This window comes from Ostrea edulis, chromosome 10 (assembly GCF_947568905.1).
Source record: "Ostrea edulis chromosome 10, xbOstEdul1.1, whole genome shotgun sequence".
NCBI classification, from domain to species: Eukaryota; Metazoa; Mollusca; class Bivalvia; order Ostreida; family Ostreidae; genus Ostrea; species Ostrea edulis.
Genome location: NC_079173.1, coordinates 17,681,680 through 17,703,605, shown reverse-complemented (window position 1 = coordinate 17,703,605; position 21,926 = coordinate 17,681,680). Strand labels below are relative to the sequence as shown.

The 21,926-nt window shown below is 35.1% G+C and overlaps 4 protein-coding genes across 4 annotated transcripts in view; 3 read left to right on the top strand and 1 right to left on the bottom strand.

Moving 5' to 3' along the window:
• Positions 1-1,004: 1,004 nt before the first annotated feature.
• Positions 1,005-2,494, top strand: LOC130051016 (uncharacterized). The gene is made up of 2 exons (XM_056152148.1): positions 1,005-1,646; positions 2,050-2,494. Exons 1-2 carry the CDS (start codon positions 1,152-1,154, stop codon positions 2,263-2,265), a joined length of 711 nt encoding a protein of 236 aa, XP_056008123.1. The 5' UTR covers positions 1,005-1,151; the 3' UTR covers positions 2,266-2,494.
• On the top strand, positions 2,435-9,736 carry LOC130051121 (uncharacterized). The gene is made up of 6 exons (XM_056152485.1): positions 2,435-2,494; positions 2,752-2,990; positions 3,539-3,566; positions 4,501-4,622; positions 4,943-5,142; positions 6,584-9,736. Exons 1-6 carry the CDS (start codon positions 2,435-2,437, stop codon positions 7,426-7,428), a joined length of 1,494 nt encoding a protein of 497 aa, XP_056008460.1. The 3' UTR covers positions 7,429-9,736.
• LOC125676899 (ATP-dependent DNA helicase RecQ-like) lies at positions 7,325-9,731 on the bottom strand. Its single transcript, XM_048914770.2, has 2 exons — positions 9,295-9,731; positions 7,325-8,861 (listed from the first exon to the last, which is right to left on the bottom strand). The coding sequence occupies exons 1-2, from the start codon at positions 9,729-9,731 to the stop codon at positions 8,267-8,269; spliced, it is 1,032 nt and encodes a 343-aa protein (XP_048770727.2). The 3' UTR covers positions 7,325-8,266.
• Positions 9,737-13,355: 3,619 nt separating the features above from the next.
• LOC125665209 (putative sodium-coupled neutral amino acid transporter 11) overlaps positions 13,356-21,926 on the top strand; it is a 31,829-nt gene continuing 23,258 nt past the window's right edge. The window contains exon 1 of the mRNA XM_048897830.2: positions 13,356-13,479. The gene's annotated coding sequence lies outside the window, so the exon portion shown is untranslated. The remainder of the gene's footprint in view (positions 13,480-21,926) is intronic.

The following is a 21,926-nucleotide window of genomic DNA, read 5'->3' as shown; positions in this document are numbered from 1 at the left end:
ATTTTACATAGAACATTTGCAATGTAAATTTACAACTAACAATCTGCTAATGTATTATTAAACAGTAAGCATAGCTAAACATGTAGGTAAACAATGGGATTAATACCAATCATAAATGCCATATTTATACATAGTAGGAAAGTTGAAAATATTTCATGTGAAACAAATCAACTTGTACATCCAAATTAAAGTACACTTTACACTCAACGATCTGACATAGGAATATTCAGTCGTCTTGTAACCATGTTAACATTTCTCAAATCTTGAAAATAAATTCTGGATCAATTCCATACTGGGTGGAGCTGGTATCAGTGCAATCTTTCTTTGATAGGAAGCACTGGATTGATCTGCAATAACACAAGCTGCATAATAACCGAGACCCATCCATAGGATTTATCAGTGTAAACTGGTTTTGCAACCCAGTGAGCTGTTGCTTTGGGAAACACAATTTTGTAAACCTTTTCACCAGTACTCACTACTGTTTACCTTTTGTCCATGATTCTGATTCAGGTTATGATCTATGACAGCCAGAACAGTTCTTGTATACATTTGGTCTGAATCAAACTCTTTGTCGTTTTGGAACGTATTTTAAAAGAAGGCTGTGAAAAACTTCAAGGCTACCAGTGTGGCAAAATTGACTTAATTGTCGAATATCTTTGCTCATTCGTTTATCCAGAATCACTTCCTTCAATGCATTATGAGCTTTCGAATTTTTTGTAAGCCGTCTTTTGCATTCAGCAATCTCGTTCAATATCATCATGTGCACATCTTGTGAATGATTTTCGGGAACTCGGTTTTTATGGTCTCATCGGAAGGACTGCCCCCATTTAGTCGCCTCTTACGACAAGCAAGTGGGTAATGAGTACCTATTCTAACCCGGATCCCCACGGGACTATGTAACTGATATTAAATATTGTTTTTGTCCCCTGTAAATAACAAAATTACCAACAAATGATTATAAAATCATAACTCTGATAAAAACAAAACATGTAGCTTTTAATCTGCATCTTCGCAAGCCAAGTGTCCGATTCGCTTACTCTCATCTACCCCTTGGCAGATTTAGTCAAGTTTCTAAGCTTTCAAAATATCGCGCTTTGACTTTCCAGGGCATCCAATCAGATCGCGCCATACATACACTTTCGGTTTGAGTAATGGCGACCTCCATATCTAGCCCGTGTTGTCGCCTCTGCCATGGAATTTTGCCCAAAAAACAAAGACGAACGATCTTTGGAGAAAGCTTTGGCGTGTATGATCAACTGCTAGAAATAATAGATCAGATTCCTCACCCAAATGACGAAAAAGGGAATTACATCTGCGGTATGTGTTGGAATAAACTAAACAGATTGGGTAAAATCGAATACGACATAAAAACAAAGTTAGAAAAGTTAAAATCTGAAAGGCATGACTTGATACGCGATTTACGCTTGAAGCACAAGGGCGATATAAGCGTACAGCAAGTATGTACACCTAAATCCAAAAAACATTTAATTGTTCACTCGCCAACACCGAGGAAAGTAAAACAGCTGTTCACTGAATCCAAGTCCACTCAGCTGACGGATACTCCAACATCATCATCGAATCCTGTGACCGACGACAAATACAGGAAGAAAGTGAACATTCAGCTTTTCTCTCCCAGTAAAATCAAGGTATGATTTATTATACATTGTCATAAATAGATTGATATTTTGTGTAAACATGTACACAGGACAAAACAGATTTTGAAACCTGACACTAAATTTCATATTTTTTATAGTCTTATTTGCATTTCACTGCAGCTTTTGACAGTTGTCATGATTTTTAAGAAATGCTAAGCCAATAGATTTGGTTTTAAAGAACTATATCTTTTCAATATTGTATGGAAGTAGTGGATATAACCTTTTATCCAACATACAATTAAAAAAATATATATGTATGGTTGGGGCGGTATGGTTATGTATTCAAAAGTCTCAGAATTTCATCGGATACAAATCAAATTTCTTGTGAAAATATATATGCTGATTCTAGTTATAGTCGCTTAAGTAATGAGGATTATTAATGATTCACTAACAGGTTGTATACAGAGGTCCAAAAGAAAAGCTGAAATCCAAAGTTATCCCTGCTGGAGATTCACAGAACATCATTAGATGTATTTCAAGGGGTGAATCCCACCAGAAAACATCCAAAGTAATCTACAATTCCACTTTACAAGACAATATCCATAACTGTGTGATCAAAGATCTCAGAAAGGAACAAGCTTTCATCTACCAAGACTATGTCATGTCTTAGAAAGACATCAAGTGACAAGTTAGCCACGATTAACTTCGAGTCATGGGATTTGGAGCTACAGTTACATTCCCCATTATTGTATAAGATAATATCTGGTTTCTTCAATCCCCATAATCATGTTGCAGTGGCAGTGATCGCTGCTGTTATCCAAAAGAATCGAGTTATGCACATGTCTGCCTTTCATCATGCAGTAACTCAAGTTTTGGATAATGGTGGAGCAACGGATGAGGTAATTATGCAAAATTTAATACATCATTGTCACACGTGACGTACACAAACCTGTGTGTGCTTGTGAATAATTTAGAGGTACAATGGTGAAGATTATTAAGCCATTTAACTGAAACTAAAGAAAATTGTAATTGTTCACTTCATTGCATTTAGAAAACTATTACATATATATCAATATAATGCATTCATGGTGTTGTTTGGTCTTGAATAAAACATTGCTCTATTATGTGAAGAACATAAATTAATTTTGTTTTGTAGTGCATAAATCTTTTCAACAAGTTGGGTCTTTGTTTGTCACCATCTGCTGCGGCAAAGAAGTATGATTTGATAGCAAGGCAAACTGACCACATACAACGACTGATGATTTCAGAAAAGAAAGCCCTCGAAGAAAATACAGGTGAGGATTGCGTGCCGTCTGAAATCATTGGAGATAATTTCGACATTATGAAAAGTCCATCTCATATGAGCAAAGAGAAGCAGCGACAAAGTTGGCATTGGTTTTTAATGGTTGGTTTGCAGAGAAGGGTTTTAAACCCTAACTTAAGTACAGATGCCCCTGTTACATCCATATCAGAAGCTGAGAACAGCATATTCATTCCAAGTATTGAAGATTGTAGGTCCCTAGAAAATAATTTTGTTCACCATATTATGAAGGTGTTGGCGAAATATTTTCCCTGCTTTCAAAAATATGGTGCATATATTCCCAAGTGTATTGAACATTCTCACATGCAAGAATTATCCAAGAAATCTGACTTTGTGATAATAGATCTACATGACAAAAGTGAAAATAAAAATGAAGATATGATCAGTATCTTGGAGCATATTCATGAGAATTATGTCCCACACTCACATGTCATCCGAAAGAAAGTATTTGGGGGGGATGTTCTTACAAATGAAAGAGCATATTCTGCACAGTTAGCTATGTTAAATGGAGCTACAGATTTTGAGCAGATAGCAGGTGTCATACATAGGCCAGAAGGACTGCATAGAATGATGAATCTATGTCTGGTAACAAATTAACTCCCTGTTGACGTTCAATTTGAAGTTACAGTTCAAGGTTTCAAATATGTCAGGTAGACATTTTTTTACAAGTTTTGTTTTACCATTGTATAGTGTCTTCTGGAGCTTTTAGTCCTTAAAAATTTATTGTTTTTTTTTAATAAACTAAATAGGAGATTTTTCTCAGCATTTGGGTGGGGGTGGTATTTTGTATATTGCTTGGTTCTGAATGATTCAATTATGGCCATGTGACCCTTATCTTAACCAGAACAGTCAGTAAGGTCATATTGGTTTTGAGGCACATCTGTATTATGTGAATTCATTTTCAGTTATTTCGTGATCCTTTGGGACTAGGTTGGGGCCAAAAATAAGAGGTTAAAAAATTTTATGGGAAGAAATATTGATTAAAATTCTTTTAAAATTACAACTGCTTGCCAACGACAGGGCCAAGGTCACTCAAGTGAGTGATGTGGCCCCTTGTCCATTAATACAGTATAGCTACAGAGGACAAATGGTTTTATTGTTTGCTGTGGGACATGCTTACTTCTCAGCGCATAAACTAATATTTCAGTTTGAATTCACTTATATAATTTTATTGCATGATGTAGATGTTACAATCTAATTAGAATTAGCTGATTTGAATTTTAAATCTGCTACTGCTTTGGTAGCAGATTCTAAGCAGCTATTTAGATTTTAATTAGATTGTAGATGTTCAATTTTATTGTTTTTATTGCATGTTGTATTACATTTGATTTTAGTTTTAATATAGTTAGGTTGTTTACTAGAATAACATGCATTGAATAAAATGCTGCATGTTCTCTTCTCAGATGTACTGTTAATGACCAACAGCATTAATTTTTAAATTATGCCATTTAAATGATATTGATAATTATGTATTTTTGGATATTTAGATTATCGATTGTAAAATTAAGAATTATACATGTATTCGAATGAAGACAATGAAATGTTTTTTTATGAATAACCAACATTTTCAATTGTTTAATGCAGATTCTCTACCAGCAGTTTTACAAGGCTTCATCTACCAATGACCGGGGAACTCTTTCCCAGCTGAGAAACATTGTTCATCGAGTTGATGTTAAAGGAGCAGAAAGAGTTATCGAAAGTTACAGGTATGAAAAAATCTATGTTGAGGCATTCATCCCTTTCTGCATTTTCACAAACCAATCAGACACTTGGCTTGTGAAGATGCCCTTTCTGGTCAAATATTTCAAGTATTTATAGTATTTAATAATATATAATAGTATAAATTTATAGTATTTATACTACAACAGTATTTAAAAATTTTGTAAGAGTGCTGGTTTTTGAGGGGTTTCTGATTTGATATATTATGGATTTGATATATTATGGCTTAACCTATGCTGTGTATTTCCTTGATTGCTGTTTCAAACTATTTACAAAATAATAACTATGTACCCTGTGTATGTTTTAGAGCACACTCTGCTTTCATTGATGATTGCTTAGATGCTTTCATTGTTGGTGCCTGTATGCATCACTTGAAAATGGAGAGCATTGAATGTGAACCACAGTCCAAACAGATTCTCTTTGAGGCCATCTCATCAGAGGATAAGATGCAGTTCATTGCTAACATCGCATCAGAAATACAGAAAAAGTACATCAATCTGGAAAACGGTATGCTGCTCATTTTAATCTACAAACAAGGTCCACAGGCCTTGTTTATCATCTGAATATTTGTTAAAAGTATCACAGGACTATAAAATCTGGAAAAAATTCTAGTTCTGGATACTCTTATTCAAGAACAGTATAAAACAAGATATATTCTTTAAACTTAAATGCCCCTGAAAGTGCCTAAACTTATGAAAGACTACATTTACATAATATAAAATAGGTAACATTAACACAATATGACTGATTTCGAACCATCTACCTCTACCCCAGGGATTATGAAATTTACAACTTTGGTAGAGGCCTCCCTGCTCTACATGAATATGCATTTAGTTTTTGTTAGCTCACCTGACCTGATAACTCAAGTGAGCTTTTCTGATCACCCGTTGTCCTATAAGCTTTTTACATTCTCGACTTCTTCTCAAGAACCACTGGGCCAATTTCAACCAAACTTGGCAAAAAGCATCCTTGGATCAAGGGCTTTCAAGTTTGTTGAAATGAAGGGTCATGCTCCCTCCAAAGGAAAGATAATCACAAAAATAGGGTGGGGTCATTTGAAAAATCTTCTCAAGAACCATTGGGCCAGAAGAGCTTAAACAGTAACTTACATGAAAGCTTCCCGACATAGTGCAAATTCAAGTTTGTTAAAATCATGGCCCCTGGGGGTAGGTTGGGACCACGATAGGGGATAGAAGTTTTACATGCAAATATATAGGGAAAATATTTAAAAAGAACCACTGGGCCAGAAAAGTTTATATGAAAGTGTCTTGAGATAGTGCAGAATCGTGTTTGTTAACCCCCCCCCCCTCCTGAAATTTACAATTTATGTCCACCTTGTACCAAAAATGCTTCATACCAAATTTGAAAAAAATTGGATTAGTAGTTATCAAGAAGTTGAAAATGTTAAGATTATTAACACACAATGACAGATGCAGACCAATTGCAATATGTGACTCGGCCACTCAGGTGACCTAAAAATGTTCTGGGTGACAAAGGTGATTTAAATTTGCATCTATTTCATTTTAGTTACTCTGAAAAGAGATCACTCTATTTCAGCTACATTACTATATTCAAATCTTCTGGTATCAAATTGAGAAGTGTGAAGGTGATTTATATCAGAATTTAAAGAAAAATTCCTTAAACTCATTGACAAGTTAATAAAGTGATTATGAACCCGAAGAGCCATTGTTAACTGCACAGGTCTTATAGGAATCAAATCATTTTGTTTAACAAATTTTGATGTCAATTTAAATTCTAATTGCATACTTAGTTTTCTACAAAACTAAAAGTTATTTGAGCATAGAAACAGTTTAAATAGTAAATACTGAACAGTCTCATGTTGTCAAACACAAGTCCATGTAACTATGGGCTTCTTTAATTTCTTTATTTTTCTAGAAACTTTGTTCATATGTAACCATGGTAACTAAGATTTTAAGCTGTTTTATAGATTTGCACACCTTGGAACATGCTTCTGAGAAACTGGATATGCAAGAGCAACAAATCAAAGATATGTTTGATGCCACTGAGGGATTATACCACTGTGTTGATTGTCGGCGCCCATACAAGAAGCAGGGACACCTTAAAAATCATCTTAAAAAAGAACATGATTGGGAATTTCATCATCAAGATCAAGAAGCTGGTGAAGATCATGATCGAGTGGCCCTTTACAGAGCATCATTTATGAAATGTGCTCTTCTACTTAGAGACACAAGTGACGCTTATAAATTGGGTGATGGAAATAGAATTATGGACAATTCCAAATTTCAAATGCTTCTCTCAGGGATTGCACATCATACAAAATACCAACTATGGCTATTCAGATTTCTAGCAAACTATCACTGCTTGCTAAGTCCAAGGGAAGCATTTGAGTACAAATGGAACTGCACAACAAATATGAAAGGTGGATGTGGGCATAACATTCCGAATGATAATTTGGTAGAGATTCTAGTCCATCGACTTAAATCAAAGTTGCAATCGCAGGGAGCAAATGTGACATTTTCAAGTGCGCGGAAGGCAGCTTTGACTCTTCAAATACAAGATGAGATCAAGGAAAATTTAATTGAGAAGTCTGGCATGAAGAAATCGGGGACCACTCGTTCAAGCACTTCAAAGGACAAAGACATTGTACTTATGGTGACTGAACTCTCTGCTGCCAGTGTGTTTGATTACATTCCTGGTAGAAAATATGACAATTTCAAAAACTTTAATGATCTGTTTTCCAGAATTAATATCCCAGAATTACACAAATGGTTAAGTAAACAAAAGGAGAGACTGTCTTATGAAGCCATTTAAATACTGTACATTGTATATGCAGTATAGATTGATGTAAGTCAAAGCAACCATAATGAAATGGAAAAAAAAGAGCAGTTGTTCTCAATTTATTGCATTAACATATTAACAAAATGTTTTCTGACAGTGCTAAATAACAATTTGTGTACCAATCTAATTAAAATTAGATCCTATGATCCGCTCATCTACTATCGCTACACATGGGTAGATGAGCGGACCATAGGATCTAATTTTAATTAGATTGATTCGTGTACATACATGTACTTACATGTCATTCATTATAGTTACCTTCATCTTCGTCTTCAGTATCTAAAACACTGTACATAACATCATCTCCGAATATTTCATTGATAACATTTGAGATTTGGTTAGCAACATCATATGACCATACAGCACAGTTTTTCAAAATATCTTCAGGTGTAAAAATTTGATCAACATGCTGTACAACATAGTGTATAACATCATTAGACAAACCGTGAATTAATTCTGATTTCATCAGTGTTGAAAAATTTGACAGTTTAAATTGTAATGCATCTAGTTTCTGCTTTAATAGTACCCTGTCAGCTGAATTGACATCTCGGCTCATATGATTCGTATTTTCTTCTTGCAATTCAAACAATAGTGCTGGATGGGTGTCCGTACAGTTAAGTTCACATTTGCAACTTTTTTCACAGACATCACAACACATATGCATTGGAATCACCTTCTCAAGTTTACATCCATAAGACGAACACAAAATTTCTCGTCTACACTTTGAATCTTTAGCCAATTGAACAAGTTCCTCTTCAACTCGTTTTAATTGTCCCTTGTGGAATTTGTAAATAATAAGTTCATGCGCAAATTATCCATCCCTGCCTGCCCTACCCATCTGTTGAACAAAAGTGTCCATTTCTCTTGGGAGGCCATAATGAATAATATTATGTACTTTGTAGAAATTTACACCCATGCCTGCCGAATTGGTACATATCAAAATTCTAATTTTTCCATCTTTTGTCATATCTGACCTAATGTATTCTTTTCTGCCTTCTACTGTTTTGCTATGAAACATTTCATAATGTTCACTTTTTCCTATCCTTTTTCTAAATATTGCATAAATTTTAGACACATCACTTATTGATTCTGAAAATATTATATGTCTTGGAAGTGTTTCCTTTTTCTTTTCAAATTCATTCAACAACCAACCCATTACATCTTCAATTTCACTGTTGTTAGGGACACACATTGAGGATATTTTAATGTTTTTCCTATCGGGAGACTCTGATATGATCACAGTTTCAGATGTCCTGAAGCAAAGACTTTTCGTGATTTTGCAACGCTGTGCAGGACCTGATGTTGCGGTTAAGGCAGCTATAGGGACGTCTGGGCAAATTGCTCTCAACTCTCCTATTTGACTGAAATGTTCCCTAAAGGCCTTATGGTGATCATTTCCTTCACCCCTAAATTAAAAAAAAATACAGTTAAGTATATTTAAAATGTGTCCTTGCTATGTCTCACTTAACTCTCTCAGATTATCAAGCCCCAAGACCATAAACTTGAATCAAAATTTTCATTATATTTCAAGATTTATCTTGCACAAATGTTTGTAAAACTGCAGGTTTATAGGGGGATCAAATGCAAACATATACTGAAAATATTATTTGTTTATGAAAATTATTTCAAAAGGTAGCTGGATTTGAAATTTAGACTTAAGAATATATTCTCCGTTTATGGTCTTGACTTGAGGCCTGGTATATATGATGCAGGTAGATTGGAATAGTAAACAATGACTCATTTAAGGGTGAAATTTTGTAAATATAGTTACACCTGTGTTTTAACAAAACATTTACTATCATGTTGGTGGGGAGGGGTGTCATAAACAAGCTTGATTACCATTGAACAACTGTGTGGGCCTCGTCCACGACGATGACTTTAATTTTCTCTCTTAATTTGGATACCATATCCCTCCACTTCTTCTCGCCAACCAGTGCCTCCGGACTGCCAAAAATAAACTGAAATCCCCCTTCCTGTAACACATCATCGTCGTCTGGGTCCTTTCCAATATATGTACAAGTGAAACCTAGCTTGCAGAGTCTTTCCGTTTGTTCTTTCATTATGGAAACAAGGGCTGTCACAACTATGACACAAGCGTCATAACAAATGACGGGAATGCTTTCGTAAATCATAGATTTCCCGCTACCCGTCTTCAATCCTACGAATACATCCTTTCCATTACAAACCGCTTTGATCCCATTTACTTGATTTCCCCTCAAACACTCTATGCTAAACCTCTCTTCAATCTGTTTTCTCTTTTCATCCGTCAACTCCATTTTGTAAACATACACATGTACCAGAATTTATAACGCGTTATCTGATTGGTTAGTATTTGGTTCCCTCAAGAACGATAACTCGCTCGATCCATTAGATGGCAGTTCAGTCGCGACTAAATCTGCCAAGGGGTAGATGAGAGTAAGCGAATCGGACACTTGGCTTGCGAAGATGTTAATCTGAGACTGTCACTAAATTAGTTTTCAAGTCAAGAAAACCTGTTTTTTGTTATTAATTAAAATAGTTTGATAGAATTAATTAATATTAATCAATCTAGTAAAAATCTATAGAGTTAGACTAATTAAATTTATACTTGAATTAAATGAATTTTTTAAATACAATATTGCATTGCAATAGATTTAACATTCTCTTCTAACAAGAAATGTTTGAGAAACATATGCCCCCCGGTGCAAAATGGAAAAGGGTTGCATATATAGAAAGGCATCATTAAATTGGTAGTACATGTAGTGTCAAAACAAATCAGATGCAAGGTTTTTTTTTAGGGTACATTGATGTAGAAAGTAGAGTATCATAGTGAACTACAGTGAGCTGATCTCACTTACAGGCACATCGTTGTAAATATTTCAAATATCGTCACTTTCAAGCCCACCATAGATAAGTATACACTTACCAAATTATAAGTTTCTTTCTCATGAAAGAAAAAAAAAAAAAAAAAAAAAAAGAGTTACATCATAGCTATAGATTTTTCGATGCAAAATACACAACTCTTACATATAAATAGATTTGTGTAGGCTTTTAACTTATCATATAATTATTTATTGTTAAAATAATTGATTTTCTGCATTCTATAAAAAGAAATATTATGCAAACCTTAATTTGAAACCGTTTCAAATTTATTACCAGCACATTTAAAGAGTGTATTTGATATGCAGTTTTATACGATCCTTTTATTTTTCACCTCAAATAAATCAATATCATAATTTAAGAAACTATAATGACAATATTGAATGTTAATGAATTGTTTCACATACATTGAACTTGTACCCTTAACTGCGAATTCATTGAAATAAATTGAAAGGTGTTTTTTTTTTTAAAGAATATACATCTACGTACAATAATAGCAAAATGGTTTACATTCCCGTGGGGATCCGGGTTAGAATAGGCCCTCTTTACCCCCTTACTTGTCGTAAGAGGCGACTAAATGGGGCGGTCCTTCGGATGAGACCGCAAAAACCGAGTTCCCGTGTCGCAGCAGGTGTGGTACGATAAAGAACCCACCTTTTTGCGAAGATAAAGGCGAGTATCTTATAATTGCAATTAGTCAAGCTAATAGGTCTATAATTACGGAGGTCAGTTTTTTCGCGTTTTTTGTGGATCAATGATGTTATTGATAATCTCTGTGTAAAAGTCATTTCGTTGTTTTCAAAAGTTTGTTTAAGCGAATTGTAATCTTTTATTTCATTCCAAAATAATTTGTAAAATTTAACAGGTAATCCATCTGATCCAGGGTACTTGTTATTTTACGTTTGTTCAATAGCTTGTTCACCTTCAGTAAGCGTTGGGAATTCATCACAGAGTTGTCTTTCTTGACTTGATAGCTCTATGCATTTCACATCGTTTAAGTACGCATCGATAAGATTTTCATTATTATTATTATTACTTGCATAAAGCGCTTCGTAGAATTCACACAATTTATTCATTATATTACCAGTTTTATTAATTATTTTATTATTTCCTGTTTTTATTTCGTGTATTATGTTTGATGATTGTGTTTGTCGTTCTAATCTTAAGAAATAAGGTGCATTCTGTTTGCCTTTATCAATCCAATTTGACTTCGACCGTACATATGCGCCTTTTGCAATATTCCTGTATATATCAAAGCTCTCTCTCTCTCTCTCTCTCTCTCTCTCTCTCTCTCTCTCTGCGCCTCTAAATGTTTTTTCTTTTCATATCGATTAGATTTGAATCTTTTGATACTAGATTTTCAATTTCTCCTTCTATCAATACAATACGTTGTTTTGTTTTAAGACTTATGTTGCGAAAATTGCTTTTAAAAAGTTTTAACTATCGTTTAATTATACCCCCGCAACAAGTTGTGAGGGGGGGGGGTATACTGGAATCGGGTTGTCCGTCTGTCTGTCTGTCTGTCCGTCCGTCCGTCCGTCTGTAGACGCAATGGTTTCCGGGCTCTAAAGCATTATACTTTCCACCTACCGTCACCATATCATATATATGGACTACCCATGGGATGAAGATGTTCCCTATCGATTTTGGGGTCAAAGGTCAAGCGCACTGGACATCGAAGTAGCAATATGGTTTCCATTTAAATTCTTTAACGGCTTTTTTCACCGCATGGAGATGCTGTGTTGCAAGATAATCCATTTCTCCCTACAAATGAGAATACCCAAGGTTTGTCATGCCATTTGTTTTTTACACTCAGAAAAGAGGTAGTTTATACCTATTACCAACACCCTTTGGGAGATTGGGGTAAGCGGGGGGCATTCTTAGTGAGCATTGCTCACAGTACCTCTTGTTTTTCCCCACTTCATTTGTTCATCTAAAATACTATTATTTCTTCATTTTCACATATCAATTCTCTAAGTTGTGTTACATACTTAGCATCAGTTAATAAGGATGTATTTAATTTCCGATACCCTTTACCTCTCTTTTATCCTATAAGTATAAAATCAAATCTTATTGCCAAATGATCTGAAAGACTACTGTTTTTTACTTTAGGTTTTTTTTTGTTTTTTTGGTGTTTTTTTTTGCAAGAGTGTTAGCTGTTTCTAGTTCAAAGTGTTTTGATAGAAAAACAAAGTCAATACGGCTCCTGGGGATTTCTTGTCCATCACACCAGGTGAAGCCTTGATTATTTGGTTTACATATTCTCCACATGTCGATTAAATTTAAGTATGTCAGTAGATCTGTCAAATGTTTAGAACTTTTATCATTAATGTTTTGTTGTGTCCAGTGTCTATCTTCTTAATCGATTACATTGTTAAAGTATCTTGCTAGAATTATATTTTGAGAATTTAGCGTATATTGACATAACCACTTTTGTAGTCTTTTAAAAACAATCTGAGCGTGAATTTGCATTATTAGGAGCATATATACTTATAAGAGTATAAATCATATCATTAACTTCAATATTCACCAAATTGAAAGTTATACACATTGAATTCAGCTCTTTTTCTTTATATTAAATATAGTTCATGCCAAAATGTGTAAAAAGCTTATGTGTATACTTATTTGTGGTGGGTAGTGTATATACGTTATAAATTATTATGATAGAAATTTGATAATTAATCAAACATTTCTTATAACCTCAACCTTAATAGTAGATATTAGATGCAGCGCTAGTATAATTTACACACACACCTTAAATGTACGAATGAAAAGTATGCTTATAGTACCTTGTACTATAGAACTGGGGTTTTAACTTCTATCAGTCATAAGACCTGCATGGAGACCGCTTGTCATGTTCAAGGACACTTACTGTAGATAATTCGGAGACAATTTTCTATATTGGCGTTTGAGAAGATTTACCTGCAGTCGATCTTAATCACTCTCCATTGTTAGTTTTTATTTTCTTCAGGTAAGAATCATTTGAGCAGATCTTTTCTCGGTGGACAGTGATCGATTTGGATGATTGATTCTCAATGGCTCAGCTGATCAATGTTTCCGCTTTGTGATCTTGTGAAACTAGCGCTCTTTGGTGGAGATTTAAATGGTGTTCCGAGTTGTATACATGTTCAAGGATACTGTTACAGGATTTAGCCTGGTCTTGAGGTGTGTGTATATATATTATAAAGTATATGTGAAGCAATCTTGTAAGAAAGCATGCTTTATAGTTACTGAAGATGTTATATCAGCGGTGAATTTGATATGGTTCAGTAGTAGTATGAAGTTATACTTTTCTAAAGTATTATAACAATAGTGAGTATATGAATATATATATATATATATATATATATATAGTGTTCAGAAATACACGGTATTCTACGTATGTTGACAACAGCTGTAGAATTAAATTTCCCGTGCGTATAGATTTTTGTGTATCATTCCATGATTGTATTTTATACGGTGTAACATATGTCTCTTGATGGTCACAATAATATATAGTCAAGCACTGGCATGTAATGTACCAGGTAACAGGCGATGTATAAAGCAATCATACAGTCCGTATAGTATTACAATGGAAATCCACATCAATTGAAATGTGATTTTCAAAACTCGTTACCCAAGTCTTACATGCATTACTAAAGAAATTATATTTCAGAAACCTCTTATAATGGTTTGAACATGCATACTTTGACCCTTTCTTTCCACTGCTTAAAATAATGTCTGCATCGCTCATCAATTCTTTTAAATTTTAGTCCAAAATAATTTTTCTACAACAGGAACTTTTTCCTAGACATGAGAAAGAACTACATGTATACAATGACGACACGACTTTAAAACAAATGTAAATCGGGGTTCGTTCTTTATTTTGCCCGAGTGACTTCAGAATAGAAGTCAGAATATTGTAACGATTATCACCATGTTAGGATGAATCACGTTTGACCATTGTCGGTATTTCGACATAAAACGACTATTTTTATTTCTTTTTAATTAGTTAACGTTGAGTGAAAACTACTTGAACAAATTGTATTCATGTATTGAATAAATGGAATGAATTTAAATATATAGAACACTGAAGCAATATTAATGTTAGTCCAAAGTGGCACTCTTCGCTTTCTAAAATAAAAATAATCGCAAAATCAAGCATTTCAACTAAGTGTGATTAAAACTGAGAAATTACCTCACTTTTGGTGCACCAAGTGACCGTAAACAATAGAGGCAAATTATAGGAAATTCATAATACAGCGGGCATGATCTTATTTACGGGGGAAAAAAATGCATTAGTTCTTTCTTAAAAGTAGTATTTTCGTCCCCTTCATAAAATCTTTAAATAGTTTTTATGCCCCCCTTTGAAAAAGAGGGGGCATATTGTTTTGCAACTGTCGGTCGGTCGGTCTGTCTGTAGACCATATTGTTGTCCGCTCAATATCTTTCGACCACTTTGCTTGATAACAACCAAACTTGGTACAGGGGTTGCCCCTGAAGAGTATATGATCGTTATTGATTTTCAGGTGACATGGTCAAAGATCAAGGTCAAACTGCTGGTCTTTACCCCATGTGGTAGACCATGTGTTGTCCACTCAATAACATTTGACCCCTATGCATGATAACTACCAAACTTGGTAGAAGGGTTGCCCTTGGAGAGTAGATGATCCCTATTGACCTTCAAGTCACATGGTCAAAGGTCAAGGTCAAACCTCTGGTCTTAAGCCCATGTGTTGTCCGCTCAATATCTTTTGACCCCTTTGCTTGATAATAGCCAAAATTGATACAGAGGCTTTCATTAGAGATTAGATGATCCCTATGGATTTTCAGGTCAAAGGTCAAGGTCAAACTGCTGGTCTTAACCCCATGTGGTAGACCATGAGTTGTGCGCTCAATATCTAGAGAACCATTCACTTGATTGTAATGATATTTCATATGTGGGTTGGTTATAAAAAGAAGAGGACCCCTATTGTTTTTCAGGTCAAAAGGTCAAGGGTCAATCTACTCTGGACATAGGAATATACTGTCCGCTCAGTATCTTGAGAACCCTTTGCTTGACAGGCATCAGACTTGGTACACTGGTACATCATCAGGAGAAAATGACACCTATTGATTTTGAAGTCACATGGTCAGAGTTCAAGGGTCAAACTGGACATAGGAATATATTGACCACTGAATGTCTCAAGAATTCTTTGCTTGACAGACATCAAACTTGGTACACTGGTATATCTTTAGAAGAAGATGACCCATATTGATTTTGAGGTCACATGGTTAAAGGTCAAACTGACATAGGAATATACTGTCCGTTCAATATCTTGAGAACCCTTTGCTTGACAGACATCGAACTTTGTACACTGGTACATCTTCAGGAAAAGATTACCCCTAATGATTTTGAGGTCAAAGGTCAAGGGTCAAACTGGACATAGGAATATACTGTCCGGTCAATATCTTGAGAACCCTTTGCTTGACAGACTTCAAACTTGGTACACTGGTACATCTTTAGGAAAGGATGACCCCTATTAAATTTGAGGTCACATGGTCAAAGGTCAATGGTCAAACTGGACATAGGAATATACTGTCTGCTCAATATCTTGAGAACCCTTTGCTTGACAGACATCAAACTTGGTACACTGTTACATCATTAGGAGAAGATGACTACTTATGAATTTGTGGTCACATGGTCAAGGGTCAAACTGGACATAGGATTATCACGCCTCAGACAAAATTGTTGAAATCTGCTTGGTCAGATCTTGGTCACATGACGCCGTGAAAAAAACCGTATCATGCGAGTAAAATCCGTATTGGGCGAGTAATTTTATTTATCGTCGGGTTCGACTTGCAGCCGTTTCAAAAGGAAAGACATTTGACTAAGTTGTATGATATAGACCCCCACATATACAGTTAGAGGTCTTCGACGTGATAAATTCGTTACACAGTCAGTTAGTGACCTGATACGGAAAAATACATGGTGTGAAAAGAAAACCCGTATCGGGCTCGGCTTCGCCTCGCCCGATACGGGTTTTCTTTTCACACCATGTATTTTTCCGTATCAGGTCACTAACTAACTGTAATAATATACTGTCCCTTCAATATCTTGAGAACCCTTTGCTTGACAGACATCAAACTTGGTACACTGGTACATCTTCAGGAGTTGATGACCCTTATTGATTTTTAGGTCACATGGTCAATCCACTCTTGACATAGGAAGATATTGTCTGCTCAATATTTTGAATTGATGATACTACTCTCAATTAAATGATGTGTGTTTGTAAAACCCTTTTCAATTTTGCACCATGGGTGGCATATGTGTTTTACAAACATCTCTTGTTTTTTATTGTTGCGCACATATACATAATTATATATATAAAATAAAAATTGTCCAATCAGCGTTATGTAATCATGTTTCCACAGTTACCTGTCTTGATGCGAAATCACGTCAACTTTGGAAAAGCCAAATAAAGTTCAAGTATTTAATTGTGCCAGATAAGCGAGCTATACCTACAGGTGAAAATATCAATCTGACTTAAACGTATGACAAGCTTATCTTTAAAAAAGATTAGAATGATAGCATCATATCTATTATTTGTTACATGTCTCTTAGTAGAGGTTACAAGAAATGTGTAATTTATATCACAGTACATGACTGTGGTATTTAAATTACTCAGAATTTATAGTTTTTTAAGAACTTTACATATATTGTATCTCCTGCAGTTAATGAATGGAAATTGTATTGGTTGCTTTGAATTACAATACACGTATTGGGAAGATGAAATATCTGGTAAATAGATAAATCATGGTTAGTTTACGGAGTCTGAATAGAGTGTACCAGTACATATTTAATACAAAGTAGCATATTTTCCCGCAGTTCGCTAGTACATATAATTTAATCAGGGAAACGATGTATTCCCGTTACAGTAACGTGCTTTAATATATACATGTAGTTGTTATGGTCCAGTTCACTATATTGACCAATAGGAAGGGGGTATACTGTCGTGGGGAGTAAACGCGGTTTTTTTTAAGGCCAGCACTTTCAAACCACTGTTCCAGTTGATGGGCTAGGTTTTACATATAGATTTTGTTACACGCAGTAATTTATATATCAATCAAGTATTAGGTCCGTCACACTCTCCCTGCATCGTGGAACAATGGATACAAGTTTTCTAGAGTGTTTCGTGATTATTGGGACAAAATCATGTGTCTTTAAATGAGTTAAGCTTCTTAGTGTAGACAATAATAAAGAACTCAATAACATGAAGGAAACTTCTAAATACAAGCTGTGAAAATATGAAGTTGATCGTTGTAAGTTATGATTGCAATTATAGTATTTTTCCACTAACATGTGTAGATCATGATGTGACTATACCATATTATAGTTTTATCCCCATTTTAGACCATGTATTCATCTTGTTGTTATATCTAAATGCTGAGGGGCTGTACTACCCAAAGTTGTATTAATTGAATGAATTATCTTATAATTATTTGTAATTTCTTCTCCTCCTATCTTCTCCTGTCCCCTCACCCGCTGTTACCTTATAAAATTTGAGATATTGTGTATATACATGTACTAGTCTAGATGTATTCCCGATGACTTGTGCAGGTATACATGTAACTCAATGACGATAAAGAATTGAACATATGCTATAAGGGGGGTGGGGTGCACATTTTTAATTAGTCCCCTGCCGACGGAGTCGAAGGATATTTTGGGTTTGCACTCCGTCCATCTGTCTGTCCGTTAGGCTGGCAAATGAGTTTTCCGCATTTTTTCTGCTCTTGTAGATATTTATTTCATATTTGTTACATTGCTGTGCCACAACAAGTTACATATAAGTTCAAATTTCGTCTCGGTCCATTGATTTTTATTATTTTTGTTCAATTTTAACAACATTTATTCAGGTATATAGTCAGTCTTTTACAAAACCCTTACAACCCAACCTGACCAGGGGGTACAAGAGTTTAAGAATTCTAACCCTTTCGCTCACACATTCATACGGACAGACATTCATACTAAACGAAGGTTAAAAGTAAAGAAAGTAGAAAAAAAAATTTGACAATTTACTCTGGCTGAGTTCATAGATATCATACTATAATAATTAACAATCAGATATATGATGTAATACCAAGGTTGTTATTTTAAAAAAAACTACTTTAAACACACTATTGATTGAATATACATTTACCTCACCTCTTACGAAGAAAAGAAAAATTAAAACAAATGTATATAATATTAAAAAAGAAGCACTTTAGGATATTTTTGTTTTAACATAGTTTAGGTTATACTGGAGCTAATGTTTCAAATAATTTCCATTTCTTTTCAAACTGATCTGTACAATTATATTTACTTGCAATTTATTTTTCCACTCTGTATACATTAGTCCAAGTGGTTTTAAATTTACTCAATGACAAACAATCTCCATTGATTTTTCAATAAGTTATGGCCCTTGGAATTATAAAATAGCATGAGTTATCAGTTTTCAGGACTTTTTTTTTATAGTGCTTGCATTTGTATTTGATATTTGGTACCTTGCTTTGCCATAACAAGTTACAGATCAAGTTCGTATTTATTTTCGGTCCGTTGATTTTCACTAAATTATGCCCTTGGACTTATAGCATGAATTATCAGTTTTCTGGACTTTTTTGTAGTATTCATTTGATACTTAGTACATTGCTTTGCCATTACAAGTTACAGATCAATTTAGAATTTTCCTGGTCCATTCTTTATATCTGAAAAGTAGTTGATTTCCAACCATTCCTATCTTGGTTCCCCGATTTTCCCCTTTATCATAATCTACATAATTTCGAATATTGTTCCGGTCCAATAATTTTTGCGACTGGTAGGGGACTATGTATTGCTATGCGCTACTCTTAGAATGTGTGTGATTCGAGTTTTGATTCAGTACAGATGTGAAGTGATAAACATGTACTTAGAGGATTTTTGGAGAGGTACGTAGTACATGTGAAACTATAAAAGAATTTTTACCACCTGACTTTACGGAAACTGCCGAGAACAGTAATTTCCCCACGCAACGTCACGGAAGAGAACGAATGCAAAGAAGTTATTTTTAGTCGACGCTCAGTAGATCGATCGGACAAATGATTTATGTACATGCATAGCCCGCTGTTCTATATATCGATCGATCGGACACACGTGAACTGCGCTAGCCTGTTGTATTATGAATGAAAGACTAGGTGCATTATTTCTGGTCTTGCATTTAAAATATATTTTATGCGTTATCAATGATAAATATGTTAAATGAATAAAAGATGAATGCCGCATCACGGAACCCAAGATGCGTATAAAAAAGATCAAGAAGAATTTGAAACTTTGTCTGTTTCTCTTTATGATTACTACAGTGTATAAAGCAATGCATGTACCCCGACCCTCCTCGTTTTCATGTACATGTAGATAGAAAAATTCAATCACAACATCTGATTTTTTTTAAATTGCTAAGTTAACTGGTTATCAGAGTCAGTTCGACTTGTCACATGAAAATGATATTTCACAGATAATGGTATCATTCATGTATGCAATTTAATGTATCAAAAGCTATCCATAATTAGACTAACTCGGTACAGCTGTGGCATTCCTGTATCATAGCAAAGCCTACCTGATCATCTAGCTTGATCCGTGGCCGAGTGGTTAGATCATCTCGCTCAAAATCACACGGCCTCTCTCCTCTGTCGGCGCGGGTTCGAATCCCGCTCGCGCCGGTAAGTGAGAAAGTTTCCCAGTTTATTTTCGGAAGGTCGGTGGTCTCTTCCCAGATACATTGTATCTGGGTTCTCTCTTCTACCAATAAAAACTGGGCGCTACCAGATAACTGAAAAATTGTTGAGTGTGGCGGAAAACATCAATCAATACTCTTGAAATATAATTAAAAGTCATTTACCGAGTTACAGACATGTATTTAAGGATGTCGTAGATATAGGGTGATTTTAGTTTCTCCATCGCCAACTTCCCACATTTATATAGCAATTGTTCATTATCACCTGTATATTGTGTTTATGTTTCTCAACTGATTTGAGGCCCGTGGGGATCCGGGTTAGAATAGGTCCTCAGTACCTCATGCTTATAAGAAGCGACTAAATGGGACGGTTCTTTGGATGAGACCGAAAATTCCGAAGTCCCGTGTCAAAGCAGGTGTAGCACGATATTTAAAGACCCCCCCCCCCCCCCCCCCCCCACACTCACACACACCTGTTCAAAGACCGTAAGCACTGAACATATAATTAATCCAGAGCTACTCATACATGTAACGCTATATGAAGTCGTACATCTGAGATGAAATACGATAAATCTGGAGGTACACCATTCCAGGCAGTTCTACCAATAAGACCACGAACTACTTCCTTACATTTATCTTATTGTGTTTTACATCAGCATGTTTTCATGTATCAACGTGTAAAATGCGCTCTTACTATGCTAATGCTACGTCATATGTCACGCGGAATTTGGCGGTAAGTCACTGGCGTTGTTATGGAAATACATAGATTGTCGTTCTTTATGAAGAGTGTCTTCCTCTTTATGAGAGTACTACCATGAAAGCTTTAATAGTGTAGTGATTTATGTAAAAATGTTATATCTGATTGCTTCTTATGAGCAATGTTGTTGTGCAATGTGTGTTTACATTGGATTGCTCGTCCCGAGCAATCATTGTTTGTTTACTTAGCGTTGCTCCTTCCGAGCAATGCACATTACCTATATATATTAGGACTTGATGACCATCGAGAGAGTCAGATTCTTAACTATTGTCGTGATTGTTTGGCCATGGATGTTACCTAGATGTAATGATTAGATTTCTGTAGATAAACTTGGAACTTTAACTACGTGATTTTATTGAACTGAAAGGAGTATTTCCTTGAAGGACTTAATTTATAATTACATAATTGAGGAATGACTTTATCAACTTTGGATTAACAGAATTAATAAGTAATTCTGCGCCGTTTACCGCTCGACGGCGCTACAATAGTTACATGGATAAACTAATACCATATAAAGCTCATATAAAGCACCGAAATAGCAATGCACTCTTCATTAAACAGAACTGCCCTAAGTGAAGAAATATGTCATAAAAAGCACAGGAAAATCACTTTATTTTCATTTTGAAACCCACTTCCGCCCCTACCCGGGTTGAACTCACGACTTGCGTAACTAAATCTTCTAGCAGCGTGTGACCAGTGCGCTAGATCGCTCGACCATCAATGTAAGTCAAACAATTTACTTTCGATGACGGTGGAATTCACGCCACGCTGTCACACGCTACACGGTCATTGAGAATGGAAATTTAACGCGATACAGATATATAAGTCTGAGTTGGTTAACTTTTCTTGAGTGCCAAGAACTTTGTATGACCTTCTTAAACTTTACCGTTAGTACATGTTTCGCACCTCGAACATACGATATTTTGCCTATAGCCAATCACTTGGTACACCCCAAGTGCAAGCTTCAAGTTGTTCAGATAAAGAATATAGGAATGTACGATATTATAAAAGTATGTTTAAAAATTTTAATTGGGGGGAACATATAATTCAAATGAAGGTAATAAAATAAATGATGGTTCCCTCTGTATATTAAATGTCAATCTGGAGATTTTGAACATTATCGGAATGATTTTGGCTGTATTCGATATATA